At 43.9% G+C, this 17,950-nt stretch overlaps 1 protein-coding gene across 10 annotated transcripts in view; it reads left to right on the forward strand.

The window, feature by feature from the left end:
* The first annotated feature begins 1,357 nt into the window (after positions 1–1,357).
* Positions 1,358–17,950, forward strand: part of mcf2lb (mcf.2 cell line derived transforming sequence-like b) — a 58,763-nt gene continuing 42,170 nt past the window's right edge. For 8 of the 10 annotated variants that reach the window (XM_029649772.2, XM_029649970.2, XM_029649905.2 and 5 more), the window contains exon 1: positions 5,777–6,389. In XM_029649772.2, coding sequence (XP_029505632.1) covers positions 5,792–6,389 — 598 coding nt within the window. In that variant the 5' untranslated portion in view covers positions 5,777–5,791. Of the gene's footprint in view, positions 1,832–5,776; positions 6,390–17,950 lie in introns of those variants that run through there. The other 2 variants (XM_029650263.2, XM_065017261.1) reach the window with 2 other exon arrangements.

Here is a 17,950-nt window from a genome sequence, read left to right on the forward strand (position 1 = left end):
CACGCACAACGATGCCACCTCTCTGTCTCATGATCTACACAGTAGCATATTCCAATAGATAATGCCCAGTCAGTGTTTGTGTGATCTAGATGTGTCAGTGTGGATGTGGATTGACTAGAAGTAGGTCAAATCAGCCAGTTAGGAAATCGAGGTGAGGACAGAAGTGATTGCTGCCCAACATCTCTGCCCCCTCTCTGCTGATTACAACACTTTATATTCCTGATGAGCTGAGAGTCTATCTGCAGCGAGATGCAGTTTAGATCAGAAATCACATAAAGAGCAATCTGAGCTCAATCAGCAAGGTCAGTGCTGTCTGCAGCTTGAGTTGAATTGTACAGTGCAGAACACACAGTATCTCTCTCTCTCTCGCTCTCTGTCCCCCCTCCAACAGGGAGTGTCTTTGACAATCTTCCTGGTTTGCTGGTTGCATGATTTGAGCCAGCTTGAAAACCCAGCAAGGTCAGCTTTGACTCCTGTATCTGTGGTTTATGACCAGCAGGGTTGCCAGGAGCCTATGCTTGTTTCAGATCAGTGTTTCTCAACTTATTCCTAGTTGACTGCCAGGGTGTGCACATTTTCATTCTACCCCAGCATTCTGTGTGTGCAGAAGAGAGACAGCAGATTTGAGGAGGTTGAGAATGAGGGGTGAAGCTCACCTACATGACAAACGAGGGCTGCGGGAGGGAGGGAAGAGGTGTATGGAGTGGAAGTGTGATGGAGAGACAACAGTGGTGGTGTCTTGTCTATCCTTCTCTACAATGTTCTCATCAGTATGGGAGAGAGAGGCACTCCTCTCACCTTTTCACAGCCTACAGTAGCAGCCACAGTCTGTTAACCTGCCTGCCTGTTGACTATCACCGCATCTCTGCACACTAACCTATTCCAAGCTTATATGCCTAAACGAGGTAGACACTAACCGGCTGCCATTTTTCCTCATGATCTATTTACAGCAAGAGATGGAGAGTCTGCCAATATAAACCAGCTCCCTCACTCAATGACTAGCCACTACACTCATCTAGATTTAAATCCTCTAGCAGTCCAGAGCTTTCATTGAACTATTGAGCCATGTGTGATTGCTGGCATATCTGATTTGTGTTTGCATTTAAAAATGTTTAGAACGGTACACCATGGAACAAGGGATAGACTTGAGAGAGATTAGTGGTAGAAGCAATGGCTGATATAATTAGCCCCAGCAGAAGGGGATTTGTGCTTAAACGGCTGCCCTCTCTTTCTACCCCTCCTCTTCTCTCCTCCTCTCCCTCTGTTCTTCCCCCTCTCTCTCTTTCTCTCTCCTTTAAGTGTTTATGCTTCACTCTAGCTCGGTCGTGATGAGGAGTGTGTGAGCGTGTGTGTGTTCAGTGCCGGGCCCACTGCACTTTCTGAAATCAGTCTTGGCTGAGGCATGAGTGACAGACGAGGACTTAGCTCTGGGGCTCGGCTCTGCTTGGATTGAACTGGACTCCTGTTTCTGGCTGACTTATCTCTACACTATGCATTCACACCTCTACACACAGCCTGCATGTGAGTGTGTGCTGAATCACTCCTCTGAGTGATAGTACATTGCAACTGATCCGGACCAGAACCAGTCACTTACCTCTTGGAGTGTGTACCGGCGCGTTCTAACTGGGTCCGGGTCGGGGTACCTCTGGATGTGTGGGAGCAGCGCGGTCCATCATGTCTGTCCATGAGTTTCTGCGGGAGGGGGCAGGCGAGGTGCCCTCCCGGATCATGAACAGACTGAGTCAGATGATCCAGAGCCTGGACATCTCTGGACTGGCCTCCCCCTTTACCCCCGAAGCTAGCCGAAGGAACTCCTGGAGGGACTGGAACGGTAGGAGAGAATGTGTTGTGTGGGATGGAGGGGAAGGAATGTGGGGTGAGGTTAAGGCGGGGGGTGTTCCGTGGGTCCTTTCCTCTGGGGATGAGGTTCTGGAAGGATTTCTTTAGGGCAGTGAGCCCAGATCATCACACACAAGGTTTCCTGTGGGCTTCTCTGCTCCATACTGGGGGGTGTACACTCGCTCATGCAGGCATAGAGTACAAACCCCAAAGTCACTCTGGGACCCATTTTAAAGGTATAAAAGAAGGCAGCCAAGCAGTAGTCTCATCAGATGGACAATACACAGTAGTCTCATCAGATGGACAATACACAGTAGTCTCATCAGATGGACAATACACAGTAGTCTCATCAGATGGACAATACACAGTAGTCTCATCAGATGGACAATACACAGTAGTCTCATCAGATGGACAATACACAGTAGTCTCATCAGATGGACAATACACAGTAGTCTCATCAGATGGACAATACACAGTAGTCTCATCAGATGGACAATACACAGTAGTCTCATCAGATGGACAATACACAGTAGACTGAGCAGTTGCTGTAGTTGCAGCAGTAAAGGTTGTTGTAGCAGTGACTCAGAAGTGATACATCACAATTAGGGAGATCATTAGCACAGTGTTAGAAGCAATACACGTAAGCTATTGAGAGGGCATTTTTATAGTAGTTGCACAGTGGGGGGTAGTTTATTAAAGTGCATGCTGTAGCGTTAGTTTGTGACAAGAAAAAGGCAACTTAAATGTGAGTCTGAGCAGAAACAGCATCAAATTGTAGAGGACCTCCAGAGTCTGGTCTTCAGACAGGGGGAGACATGCTGAGGAAGCCCAGGAGGAGCCCTCTGAGGTGGGGTAGCCGCAGTGTGGAAAAGCTACCTCTGGTGCCACTGAGATCGTGTGAGTCAGTCATTGGTTCAGCTCTGGGCTTAGGTGTGTGTGTGTGTGTGTGTGTGTGTGAGAGAGAGAGACTACAGTGCGAGGCTAGACTGTGTGTATAACCTTGCCTTGCTGTAATGTATTCAGCCTTGCTCCATGACTCTTGTTTATGTGTGCCAGTCTATTTCTCCATGAAGGTCTTGCAGACATTTAGCCCTAAGTGACTGAGTCTGGATCTCACTAAATGTCACTGTTCATTGCAACCTCTTGCTCTGCCTAGTACTCAATGTTATGGGCTGTATGAAATGGAAGGGGATGATGTATGGCTTGAGTGTGGAAAAGATACACCACCAAGTATCACTTCAAACAAGTGTTACTGTCTCCTATCTCTTCAAGTAAAAAATTTAATATTTGTTTTCACTGCTCCCCCTTATATTTTAAAAATATTTCTCTATTATTGTTTTTTCTTTGAAGTAAATTTAGCCCACTTTTGCTCCAGCCCCAGCTGTTGTTTTTGATTAATAGATTTTTGCAGCTCTGTTAAACCCATTATCTGGCCAGACCTTATGTTTACCCCCTGAAATGGCTCCCTGGGTTTCTGAGCACTATGTTACAGGGTAACAAGGTTCATCAACAAAGTAAGATTTTGCCCATAATGAGTCTCTCTCTCTCTCTCTTTATCGCTGACTAAAGGTTGTCAAATGTCAGGCTTTTCTACATAAGTATTGACCTGTTGCAACCTCACTCCACACACACTGTACTGATTGGTCTATTTGTATCCATCATTAAATACTCATATCACTCTTATTGAATAGTGCTGCATAAGTGTGGTATTCTCTCTCTCATTTTATCCCTCCCTCTTCACCCTTCATTATTCACTCTTCATTATTCATTACTTCATTATTCACTCTTCATTATTCACTCTTCATTACTTCATTATTCACTCTTCATTATTCACTCTTCATTATTCACTCTTCATTACTTCATTATTCACTCTTCATTATTCACTCTTCATTATTGACTCTTCATTATTCATTACTTCATTATTCACTCTTCATTATTCATTACTTCATTATTCACTCTTCATTATTCATTACTTCATTATTCACTCTTCATTATTCATTACTTCATTATTCACTCTTCATTATTCATTACTTCATTTTTCACTCTTCATTATTCATTACTTCATTATTCACTCTTCATTATTCATTACTTCATTATTCACTCTTCATTATTCATTACTTCATTTTTCATTACTTCATTATACACTCTTCATTATTCATTACTTCATTATTCACTTTTCATTATTCATTATTCATTACTTCATTATTCACTCTTCGTTATTCACTCTTCATTATTCATTACTTCATTATTCGCTCTTCATTATTCACTCTTCAATACTTCATTATTCATTACTTTATTACTTCATTATTCACTCTTCCTTATTCATTACTTCATTATTCACTCTTCATTACTTCATTATTCACTCTTCATTATTCACTCTTCATTACTTCATTACTTCATTATTCATTACTTCATTATTCACTCTTCATTATTCACTCTTCATTACTTCATTCCAAAGCTTAAATACCTCCGTAGTCCACCGCACTCCTCTTTCCTCTTCTCTCCCCTCTCTCTCTCCTCAGAAAGTGGAAGCATCTGAGCAGTATAACTCTTGTGGCATACATGTCTCTGGCTTTATGCCCGACACACTAATAACCTTAACCACCCTCAGGTCAGCGAAAGCAAACACACGCGTCTCACACACAAACATTCATATGGTTGTATAGCATTTGACACCTAACTGTTTTACTGCTACAGCACCTGTATATAGGGCCAGATAATAGCCTGATCATTGAAATAAAATGGGCAAGAATGGTCTAATTTGTGGTAGAATGGCATCATTCCACATGCCATCTATCAATAGGGTCAGAATAACTATATTTAGTCAGAACTGTCTCTGTCATTGAGAGGTAAAATTAAGAATCAGGTCTTTCAGTGGTTTTGTAAGAATGAAGTCTTTGAGTGAGATAGTGGGGATAGTTAGTTAGAATAGACTCTTTCTTTGAATGGTGCTGTTGGAATGCAGTGTGTGAATGGTTAAATGGTAAATGGTGCTGTTAGAATGCAGTGTGTGAATGGTTAACTGGTGAATGGTGCTGTTAGAATCCAGTGTGTGAATGGTTAAATGGTAAATGGTGCTGTTAGAATGCAGTGTGTGAATGGTTAACTGGTGAATGGTGCTGTTAGAATCCAGTGTGTGAATGGTTAAATGGTGAATGGTGCTGTTAGAATGCACTGTGTGAATAGTTAAATGGGACTAGGGTATTTGAATAGAGTCTTTGTCCTGCTGGTCCTGATTAGCTGAGATAAGGTAGGACAGGATGGTAGGCAGGACAGGAGGAGAGGCCATGCTCTGTTAGTGCAGGTAAATGAGGACATAGAAATGAGCCCTGGGCCTTTATTCACAAAGTCTCAGAGTAAGAGTTCTGTTCTAGGATCAATTTGGCATTTCAGACCATAATGAATAAGATAATGGGACCTGTTGCTAGATCCTAGCACTCCTACTCTGAGATACTTTGTAAATACAAGCTCAGAGCTGTGATCCCTGTGTACCTGCGCTGACTTGGGTAGGGGGACTAGTATACACATGTCCAGGTATGAGTGTTTCAGACATATAACTACAATTACAAATACTATGTCTATGGTTTCAGATGCAGAGGCAGACCCAGTTTAGCTCATGTAACAGATTACATGAAATGTCATATCCTGAGGTAAACACACATGAGTTACATGGGCAGGTATAGGAGAAAATGGTAATGAGCAGGGAGGGTCAGCTATTGTCCTGTAGTGTAGTGGTTAGAGGAGGTAACCTGAGGTGGGAAGAGGAAGTCAGGGCAGGGTAATGCCTGAGTGACATGCTGCAGGCTATAAATCACCGACAGCCTGAGAGCGAAGAGGGAGGGAGTATGGGAATGAGAGCAGGAGGGCAGAGGTAAAGAGTGGTAGGGCGGAGGTAGAGATAGCGAGGGAGCGACACAGAGGGAATGCAGCAGTCCTGCCTGAACTGAGCTGCATGGAACTGGACCTAAAGGAGTGGAGACAGGGATTCTTGGAAGAGGGGAAGGGGAGTGGGGGAACTACAGGAGAGGACGGCAGAGAGGTGTCAGAACTAGGAGGAGAGGAGGAGGAAGAGTGTGAGGTAGAGTTGGACTCTGGACTGTGTGTAGAGGGGGAGTCAGAGCGGAGTGTAGGACAGATGGGGCTAGACTCAGGGGAACGAATAGAGGGACAGAAGGAGCAGGAGGATCATTGGCTTAACATGGAGGGACAGCTAGAGTGTTTACCTGGACGTCAGGGAGAGTTAGAGTTAGGTTTGGACTCAAGGTTGACAGGGGAGAGCATGGAGGAATCACACATGAAGGAACTATCAGATGTATATTCATGGGAAAAGATTAAGAGAGGGACAGAGATAGATAAAAGGATAGAGGTAGAGGGGGAGAGGGTGGAAACTCGCATATGGATGGGGGGAGAGACTGAGGACAAAAGTATGGAGGAAGAGTTGAAGTTGCGTTTAAGGCCGGTGAAGGAGAAAAGAGGGATGTCTGTTCGTATTTCCCTGGAGGAGGTGGAGAGATACTACCGTTTCTCCCGTTGCTGCTACTGGCTACAAAGTGAGTGTTAGAGCATAGCTCTCTCTCTCTGATGCTCTCTCTCTCTCTTGCTCTCTTTCTCTCTCCCCATCTGTCTTACTTACCAATTCTCTTTCCCTATCTATCTTTCTTTCTCATCAACTAAATCTCTCTCCCTATCTGTCTCGATCCCTCTCTATTTCTGTCTTTTATGCGAGGGTTCTATCTTCTCTCCCCCCATTTAATGTGAATCCCCTCTACAGACTGTCTTGTTGGTCTGTATTGTAGATGATAATGAAATGGCCGGATGTATTTTCTATCCACTGTGGCCATTGAAATCCACTGTTGACATTCAACATTTCCTTTAGTATTATCTCAAAGTTTTCAATGGGCTGCATTTAAAATCAAGTTAAAGAAATATATATAATTTCTTTGTGCAAACAAATACTTTGAGTCATATATATATATATAAATATATAATTGAAGTCGGAAGTTTACATACACTTAGGTTGTAGTCATTAAAACTAGTTTTTTAACCACTCCACAAATTTCTTGTTAACAAACTATAGTTTTGGCAAGTCGGTTAGGACATGTACTTTGTGCATGACACAAGTCATTCTTCCAACAATTGTTTACAGACAGATTATTTAACTTATAATTCACTGTATCACAATTCCAATGGGTCAGACGTTTACATACACTAAGTTGACTGTGCCTTTAAACAGCTTGGAGAATTCCAAGAAAATGATGTCATGGTTTTAGAAGTTTCTAATTGACATCATTTGAATCAATTGGAGGGATACCTGTGGATGTATTTCAAGGCCTACCTTCAAACTCAGTGCCTCTTTGCTTGACATCATGGGAAAATCAGAAAAAAAAATTGTAGACCTCCACAAGTCTGGTTCATCCTTGAGAGCAATTTCCAAACGTCTTAAGGTACCACGTTCATCTGTACAAACAATAGAACGCAAGTATAAACACCATGGGACCACGTAGCCATCATAGCGCTCAGGAAGGAGACACTTTCTGTCTCCTAGAAATGAATGTACTTTGGTGCGAAAAGTGCAAATCAATCCCAGAACAACAGCAAAGGACCTTGTGAAGATGCGGGAGGAAACAGGTACAAAAGTATCTATATCCACAGTCAAACAAGTCCTATATTGACATAACCTGAGAGGCCGCTCAGCAAGGAAGAAGGCACTGCTCCAAAACCACCATAAAAAAGCATTGGGACAAAGATCATACTCTTTTGAGAAATGTCCTTTGGTCTGATGAAACAAAAATAGAACTGTTTGGCCACAATGACCATCGTTATGTTTGGAGGAAAAAGGGGGATGCTTGCAAGTCGAAGAACACCATCCCAACCATGAAGCACGGGGGTAGCAGCATCATGTTGTGGGGGTGCTTTGCTGCAGGAGGGACTGGTGCACTTCACAAAATAGATGGCATCATGAGAGGAATGGTATGTGGATATATTGAAGCAACATCTCAAGACATCAGTTACAACTTGGTCACAAATGGGTCTTCCAAATGGACAATGACCCAAGCATACTTCCAAAGTTGTGGCTAAATAGCTTAAGGACAACAAAATCAAGGTATTGGAGTGGCCATCACAAAGCCCTGACCTCGATCCCATAGAAATTTTGTGGGCAGAACTGAAAAAGCATGTGCGAGCAAGGAGGCCTACAAACCTGACTCAGTTACACCAGCTCTGTCAGGAGGAATGGGCCAAAATTCACCCAACGTATTGTGGGAAGCTTGTGGAAGGCTACCTGCAACATTTGACCCAAGTTAAACAATTTAAAGGCAATGCTACCAAATACTAATTGAGTGTATGTAAACTTCTGACCGACTGGGAATGTGGTGAAAGAAATAAAAGCTGAAATAAATAATTCGCTCTACTATTATTATGACATTTTAGATTCTTAAAATAAAGTGGTGATCCCAACTGACCTAAAACAGGGAATTTTTACTAGGATTAAATGTCAGGAATTGTGAAAAACTGAGTTTAAATGTATTTGGCTAAGGTGTATGTAAATTTCCGACTTCAACTGTACCCCATTCCGAATAGGATGCATAGCTTTTGACCAGAGCCCTATAAGGGATCAAAAGTAGTGCACTATATGGGTGATAGTGTGTGAGAATACGATTTTGAGACGTAGCCATAGTGCTGTAAAATATCTACACGAGGAAGCCAAAGAAAAAGGAACAGGATCAAGAGAACTGAATATGAATCAATTTGACTATACAGAAGAGGAACCAGATGCTGTGAAACAGTGGGTTATTTTAAAACTGTGTTGGATGAGCTTCTCTATAGAATCTTTGTCATCATATAGTGAGTTAGCATGGCTGCTCAGGGATTAATAGGATGATGCCTTTGGTGTTGGACTGGCAAAGATAAATGTTTTAGAGCTTTAAATTGAGTTCACATGTTTTATGGCTCTTTGTTTGGTGGATGACCCCATAAGGACTGTATTTCACATCTGGTGTTTACCCAAGCTACTAGTATTTACTCTAGGTAATGAGTTTTTGGTGATGGTGTACAGTAAAAGGTTAAAGACTAACAGAAACGTGTCTTTCACTCTCAAATACATCATCTACAGATACAAGACGATACAGTGCATTCGGAAAGTATTCAGACCTCTTGACATTTTCAATTTTTTTAAGTTACAGCCTTAATCTAAAATATATTTTTTTAAATCGTCATTCTATACACAATACCTCATAATGACATAGCGGGGGGGGACTTTTGGAAATTATTACAAATAAAAAACGGATGCTTTATTTACATAAGTATTCAGACCCTTTGCTATGAGACTAGAAAATGAGCTCAGGTGCATCCTGTTTCCATTGATCATCCTTGATGTATCTACAACTTGATTGTAGTCCACCTTTGGTAAATTAAATTGATTGGACATGATTTGGAAAGGCACACACCCGTCTATGTAAGGTCCCACAGTTGACAGTGGATGTCAGAACAAAAACAAGCTGTGAGGTCAAAGGAATTGTCCATAGAACTCCGAGACAGGATTGTGTCAAGGCACAGATCTGGGGAAGGGTAATTTCTGCAGCATTGAAGGTCCCCAAGAACACAGTGGCCTTCATCATTCTTAAATGGAAGAAGTTTGGAACCACCAAGGCCCTTCCTAGAGCTGGCCGCCCGGACAAACTGAGCAATCAGGGTAGTAGGGCCTTGGTCAGGGACTTGACCAAGAACCTGATGGTCACTCTGACAGAGCTCCAGAGTTCCTTCGTGGAGATGGGAGAACTTTGCTGAATGACAACCATCTCTGCAGCACTCCACCAATCAGGCCTTTATGGTAGAGTGGCCAGACGTAAGCCACTCCTCAGTCAAAGGCACATGACAGCCCGCTTGGATTTTGTCAAAAGTCACCGAAAGACTCTCAGAACACGAGAAACAAGATTCTCTGGTCTGATGGAACCAGTATTGAACTCTTTGGCCTGAATACCAAGCGTCACGTCTGGAGGAAACCTGGCACCATCCCTATGGTGAAGCATGGTGGTGGCAACATCATGCTGTGGGGATGTTTTTCAGTGGCAGAGACTGAGAGTCTAGTCAGGATCGAGGAAAGATGAACGAAGCAAAGTACAGCGATATCCTTGATGAAAACCTGCACCCATGACTGTGTGGCCACACAGGCCTCCAACTCAATCATTAAGTTTGCAGACGACACAACATTAGTAGGCCTGATTACCAACAATGATGAGACAGCCTACAGGGAGGAGGTGAGGGCCCGGAATGGTGCCAGGAAAGAAACCTCTCATTCGACGTCAACAAAACAAAAGAGCTGATCGTGGCCTTCAGGAAACAGCAGAGGGAGCACGGCCCTATCCACATTGACAGGACCGCAGTGGAGAAGGTGGAAAGCTTCAAGTTCCTCGGCATACACATCATTGACGATCTGAAATCGTCCACCCACACAGACTGTGTGGTGAAAAAGGCGCCGCAGCACCTCTTCAACCTCAGGAGGCTGAAGAAATGTGTCTTGGCCCCTAAACCCTCACAAACTACCTGTACAGGTGCATCAAAGCTGGGACCGAGAGACTGAAAAACTGCTTCTACCCGGTTACGCAACCCTGCACTATAGAGGCTGCTGCCCTATATACATAGACTTGGAATCCCTGGCCACTTTAGTAAGGGAACACAAGTCACTTAATGTTTAAATAATGTTTACATACTGCTTTACTCATCTCATGTACTGTATTTTAGTCAATGCCACTCCGACATTGCTCAATCTAATATTTATATATTTCTATTCTTTTACTTTAGATGTGTGTGTATTGTTGCAAATTGTTTTTAGATACTACTGCCCTGTCGGAGCTAGGAACAGAAGCATTTCACTACACCCGCAGTAAGATCTGCCAAATGTTGTGTATGTGACCAATACAATTTGATTTGATTTTGAATGCTCAGGACCTCAGACTGGGTCTAAAGTACACATTCTTACTTTAGACCCAGGACAACAACCCTAAGCACACAGCCAAGACAACGCAGTAGTGGCTTCGGGACATGTGTCTGAATGTCCCTGAGTGGCCCAGCCAGAGCCCAGACTTGAACCCGATCGAACATCTCTGGAGAGACTTGAAAATAGCAGTACAGCGATGCTCCCCATCCAACCTGACAGAGCTTGAGAGGATCTGCAGAGAAGAATGGGAGAAACTCCCAGCTTGTGCCAAGCTTGTAGCGTCATACCCAAGAAGACTCAAGGCTGTAATCACTGTTGAAGGTGTTTCAAAAAAGTACTGAGTAAAGGGTCTGAATACTTATGTAAATGTGATTTTCTGTTTTTTTATTTGTAATACATTTGTAAAATAAAATCCAAAAACCTGTTTTTGCTTTGTCATTATGGGGTATTGTGTGTAGATTGATGAGGGGGGAAACTATTTAATCCATTTTAGAATAAGGCTGTAATGTAACAAAAATGTAAGGTTTCTGAATGCTTTCCGAATGCACTGTACATAATGTATTTACTGTAGCTCAAAATACTTCTTATATATCCAAACCGGCCTCAAAAACAGCATTTAGCAGAAATCCACTCTTTTTGCGTCACTTGCTATGTCATTGTGACATCATTACCGATATTGGCAGACGTTTCTAGAGGCAGAGAGAAAGATAGAGGTCCCAGATCTCTCTAATGGTTTCTGTATCCACAGATAGATAATATTTCTACGTATGTGTCTTTGCTCCTGGTGGGAATCATCAACTGATACACCTGCTGCCAACCACACCCATTGTAAAGGCCCTGAAGGCTTAATAATGTATTGTTCTGTGTAGATGAAGGGAAGAGAGAGAGGAAGAGATAGGGAGGACAAGGAAGAAAGGGAGACGAGGTCAATGGGAAAAAAAGAGTGAGGGGAGGAGAAGGGAGAGATGATACCTCTGTGGGATCTGCCAGGGGTGTGATGGGTGTGTGTTGGTTATGTGAGAGGGTGCCATGCTCACTGTGTGAGTGCCCCTGAGCAGTCGGTGCATAAATGAAAGCTGTTACGTGTGTCTGTGTGATATTGTCAGCAGCTGCTTGACTAACGCTAAGACTGTCCAATCACCTCAGGGCATAAGTAACCAACATTGCCAGGGAAGAAACCCTATATCACAGAAAGTGACAATCACATGGGTGTATACAGTACTTAGTTAACGATTTTCAATCTTGTGAGTTTCCCGCATAACTTCTGTTGTTGTTGTGAACGCCGCAGCCCGTCTGGTGTTCAACCTTCCCAAGTTCTCTCACGTCACCCCGCTCCTCCGCTCTCTCCACTGGCTTCCAGTTGAAGCTCGCATCCGCTACAAGACCATGGTGCTTGCCTACGGAGCTGTGAGGGGAACGGCACCTCAGTACCTCCAGGCTCTGATCAGGCCCTACACCCAAACAAGGGCACTGCGTTCATCCACCTCTGGCCTGCTCGACTCCCTACCACTGAGGAAGTACAGTTCCCGCGCAGCCCAGTCAAAACTGTTCGCTGCTCTGGCCCCCCAATGGTGGAACAAACTCCCTCACGACGCCAGGACAGCGGAGTCAATCACCACCTTTCGGAGACACCTGAAACCCCACCTCTTTCAGGAATACCTAGGATAGGATAAAGTAATCCTTCTCACCCCCCCTTAAAATATTTAGATGCACTATTGTAAAGTGGCTGTTCCACTGGATGTCTTAAGGTGAATGCACCAATTTGTAAGTCGCTCTGGATAAGAGCGTCTGCTAAATGACTTAAATGTAAATGTAAATGTAAATGTTGTTCCTGTTCCCCTAGTCTCTACTCTCCTCAGCTCAGGTTGCAGCTTTGAAGTCTCATGATGAAAGGGTGAAGCTTACGTCTCTCTCCAATGATCAATCGCTTAATACCATCAACATCTGTTAGCAGCCACTGAGCCACACAGTGGACAGAGTCACCTGTCTGGGTGGGGTGATCGGCTCATATAGCAGTAACAGGAGCCCTGCTTTAGATCAATAGTCATTTACATGTACCCAGTAGAATTGACCCAGAGAAAAAGTAGCTCTGACCTCTCAGCTCTGCTTCCTGTTGGGATAGTGAGATGGAGTGTCTAGACCGAACAGTAGTAGGTGATGGTTCTAGTGGGATCTGTACGGTGTGAGAGAGGTTATAGGTCTCTGATCTCTACTTATCGTTCCTATGTGTTAGTGTGTTTGGGGTGCTGTGTAGATTCATGTGCTATAGATTAGTATAATCTCCGTGGGTCGACTGGCCTGCAGTCACCTGCCACCCTAAACACGGGCATATGTGCTGCTCTCTCTGTGATGTCACGAAGCATTATGTGCACATGCACATACAGTACCTTTGTGATGTCACTGAACAGGCTTTTTTAACGAGAGCTGATCTCCACTCAGCGCATAACTGAATACAATTGCACTAGAATTGTTTATTTTTTTAAATTATTTTATTATTCTATTGATATTTTTTGTATGTTTTAGCCTTTTCTTGTTAATACCTGTGTTTTGTGAGACATGTTTGATGTAGCAATGTAAGTTGTGGATTTTCGTATTATGAATAAAAATGTATTAAAAAATAAATAATTGATCTTCACTTTTCATTATGTCACAGACCTGTTTACCGGTAACCATGCGCTGTTCTCTTTGTGATATCACCTATCTTATATTTTCAGCATGGGACTCTGCTCTTCTGTGACATCACAAACCTTTCACATTCTTAACCAAAGCATTCAACTGTCTTTATGGTGTCACTTTGTTTACATTTGCATCTAAACGTTTACATTATAATGGCGACATAGTGTTGATGTCTTCACTATTATTAGACAAAGTAGAAAATAGTCAAAAATAAAGAGAAACCCTTGAATGAGTAGGTGTGTCCAAACATTTGACTGGTACTGTATGTGCATGTGGACCTATGCATGACAAATAGACACTCAGCCCAGCTAATCGATGGCCTGCGCCACACAAAAGACACAAGGCGTACACTATAACGCAACCAGCATGCTAGATCGTCTATATGTTTCAATATTTTGCTTAATATTTCAATATATACTGTGTGCGAGTGTTTGCATGTGTGTGTGTATGTGTGTGCATGTGTGTATGAAAGAGAGCTCTGTGCAGTGCTGCCCAGAGGCCAAGGCTGTCACTTGAAAGGTCCCCTCATGGCCAAACAAAGAGCCCTGTTGGGAAAGGGGGGAATGAGAATCTCCACAGCAGAGCTTCAATATTTGTGGTGTTTGTATGTAAGGGGAGTGTCTGTAGAGACAGAGTGTGAAACAGACAGTGACAGACATGACAGTGTGTGTTTTAGGCTGAAACGACCGTCTACACTATCAGTAGTACCTAGAGGAGGTGAGCCTGGCTCAGCATGGCCCTGAACCAAGTGTCCCTGCTCTGTCACGACGTCAGCAACCTGTGGCTGAAGCTCCAGCACAGGACTGGTTGGTCTTAATGTCTGTCTTTCGGTTGGTTGGTTGTCTGTCTCTGTCTACATTTACATTTAAGTCATTTAGCAGACGCTCTTATCCAGAGCGACTTACAAATTGGTGCATTCACCTTATGACATCCAGTGGAACAGTAGTGCATCTAAATCTTTTAAGGGGGAGGGGGGGTGAGAGGGATTACTTTATCCTATCCTAGGTATTCCTTAAAGAGGTGGGGTTTCAGGTGTCTCCGGAAGGTGGTGATTGACTCCGCTGTCCTGGCGTCGTGAGGGAGTTTGTTCCAGAGCCAGAGCAGACTGAGGTGCGGGGCCTTGTGAGGGAGCGGAGACGGGTGACGTGAGAGAACTTGGGAAGGTTGAACACCAGACGGGCTGGGGCGTTCTGGATGAGTTGTAGGGGTTTAATGGCACAGGCAGGGAGCCCAGCCAACAGCGAGTTGCAGTAATCCAGACGGGAAATGACAAGTGCCTGGATTAGGACTTGCGCCGCTTCCTGTGTGAGGCAGGGTCGTACTCTGCGGATGTTGTAGAGCATGAACCTACAGGAACGGGCCACCGCCTTGATGTTAGTTGAGAACGACAGGGTGTTGTCCAGGATCACGCCAAGGTTCTTAGCGCTCTGGGAGGAGGACACAATGGAGTTGTCAACCGTGATGGCGAGATCATGGAACGGGCAGTCCTTCCCCGGGAGGAAGAGCAGCTCCGTCTTGCCGAGGTTCAGCTTGAGGTGGTGATCCGTCATCCACACTGATATGTCTGCCAGACATGCAGAGATGCGATTCGCCACCTGGTCATCAGAAGGGGGAAAGGAGAAGATTAATTGTGTGTCGTCTGCATAGCAATGATAGGAGAGACCATGTGAGGTTATGACAGAGCCAAGTGACTTGGTGTATAGCGAGAATAGGAGAGGGCCTAGAACAGAGCCCTGGGGGACACCAGTGGTGAGAGCACGTGGTGTGGAGACGGATTCTCGCCACGCCACCTGGTAGGAGCGACCTGTCAGGTAGGACGCAATCCAAGCGTGGGCCGCGCCGGAGATGCCCAACTCGGAGAGGGTGGAGAGGAGGATCTGATGGTTCACAGTATCGAAGGCAGCCGATAGGTCTAGAAGGATGAGAGCAGAGGAGAGAGAGTTAGCTTTAGCAGTGCGGAGCGCCTCCGTGATACAGAGAACATGTTACTTACAGTAGACGATGGACATTGTTGAAGTGACATGCTGTTTTGGTGCTGTAATAATATTGACGTAGACTGTCTGTGCTGTACTAATGCGGACCTGACACTACTGGTTTTGTTTTTGTGAATAATGTAACATGTCAGTTTGGGGCATGTCCGCTCTAACCACTAGGCTACCTGCCACCCCTAGCATGTGTAGGATGGTCATCTGAATCAGGGTTCGTTTGGCAGCTGGGGTAAAAGAGGAGCGATTACGATAGAGGAAACCAAGTCAAGATGTAACTTTAACACATACAGTTGAAGTCAGATGTTTACATACACCTTAGCCAAATACATTTAAACTCAGTTTATCACAATTCCTGACATTTAATCAGAGTAAAACGTCCCTGTCTTCGGTCAGTTAAGATCACCACTTTATTTTAAGAATGTGAAATGTCAGAATAATAGTTGAGAGAATCATTTATTTTGTTGTGGCTATTTTGCCACAACTTTGGAAGTATGCTTGGGGTCATCGTCCATTTGGAAGATCCATTTGCGACCAAGCTGTAACTTCCTGACTGATGTCTTGAGATGTTGCTTCAATATATCCACATCATTTTCCTCCCTCATGATGCCATCTATTTTGTGAAGTGCACCAGCCCCTCCTGCAGCAAAGCACCCCCACAACATGATGCTGCCACCCCCGTGCTTCACGGTGGGTACGGTGTTCTTTGGCTTGCAAGCTTCCCCTTTTTCCTCCAAACATAACAATGGTCATTATGGCCAAACAGTTCTATTTTTGTTTCATCAGACCAGAGGACATTTCTCCAAAAAGTACGATCTTTGTCCCCATGTGCGGGTGCAAACCGTAGCCTGGCTTTTTTAGGGCGGTTTTGGAGCAGTGGCTTCTTCCTTGCTGAGCGGCCTTTCAGGTTATGTTGATATAGGACTCGTTTAACTGTGGATATAGATACTTTTGTACCTGTTTCCTTCAGCATCTTCACAAGGTCCTTTGCTGTTGTTCTGGGATTGATTTGCACTTTTCGCACCAAAGTACGTTCATCTCTAGGAGACAAAACGCGTATCCCTCCTGAGAGGTATGACGGCTGTGTTGTCCCATGGTGTTTAAACTTGCGTACTATTGTATGTACAGATGAACGTGGTACCGTCAGGCGTTTGGAAATTGCTCCCAAGGATGAACCAGGCTTGTAGAGGTCTGCAAATGTTTTCCTCAGATCTTGGCAGATTTATTTTGAATACACCTCCAATTGACTCAAATTATGTAAATTAGAATTTTCCAAGCTGTTTAAAGGCACAGTCAACTTAGTGTATGTTAACTTCTGACCCACTGGAATTGTGAAACAGTGAATTATAAGTGAAAGAATCTGTCTGTAAACAATTGTTGGAAATTACTTGTCATGCCCAAAGTAGATGTCCTAACCAACTTGCCAAAACTATAGTTTGTTAACAAGAAATGTGTGGAGTGGTTGAAAAATGAGTTTTAAAGACTCCAACCTAAGTGTATGTAAACTTCCGACTTCAACTGTATCAAAGCCACAGGCTGAGAGAAGGACAGTGTACCATCTAGCCATACTCCCAAGTATTTGTATGAGGTGACTACCTCAAGCTCTAAACCCTCAGAGGTAGTAATCACACCTGTGGGGAGAGGGGCATTATTCTTACCAAACCACATTACCTTTTGTTTTGGAGGTGTTCAGAGCAAGGTTAAGGGTAGAGAAAGCTTGTTGGACACTAAGAAAGCTTTGTTGTAGAGCATTTAACACAAAATACGGGGAGGGACCAGCTGAGTATAAGACTGTAACGTCTGTATATAAATGGATGAGAGAGCTTCCTACTGCCTGAGCTATATTGTTGATGTAAATTGAGAAGAGTGACTTTATACACGGCACTCTTTGAGAGAGGTGGTTAGCAAACCAGGCCAAAGACCCCTCAGAGACACCAATACTCCTTAGCCGCCCCACAAGACGTATCAAAAGCTTTGGCCGAGTTAATAAATATAGCAGCACAACATTGCCTAGAATCAAGAGCAATGGTGACATCATTGAGGACCTTCAAAGGTTGCAGTGACACATCCATAACCTGAGCGGAAACCAGATTGCATACCCGAGAGAATACTATAGACATCAAGAAAGCCAGTCAGTAGACTATTGACAAGTTTTTCCAACACTTTTGATCAACAGGGCAAAATAGAAATAGGCCTAAAGCAGTTAGGATCAGCTTGATCTCCCACTTTAAATAAAGGATGAACCGTGGCTGCCTTCCAAGCAATGGGAACCTCCCCAGAAAGGAGAGACAGGTTAAAAAGGTTGGAGAGGCTTGGCGATGATAGGAGCAGCAACCTTAAAGAAGAAAGGTTCTAAACCATCTGACCCAGATGTTTTTTTGGGGTCAAGTTTAAGGAGCTCCTTTAGCACCTCGGACTCAGTGACCGCCTGCAGGGAGAAACTTTGTAGTGGGGCAGTGGAAAAGAGGGAGAAGCTCCACGGATAGTCACATTAGAAGGGGTGGGAGATGAGGAA

The sequence above is a fragment of the Oncorhynchus nerka genome, linkage group LG1, assembly GCF_034236695.1.
Source record: "Oncorhynchus nerka isolate Pitt River linkage group LG1, Oner_Uvic_2.0, whole genome shotgun sequence".
NCBI lineage: Eukaryota > Metazoa > Chordata > Actinopteri > Salmoniformes > Salmonidae > Oncorhynchus > Oncorhynchus nerka.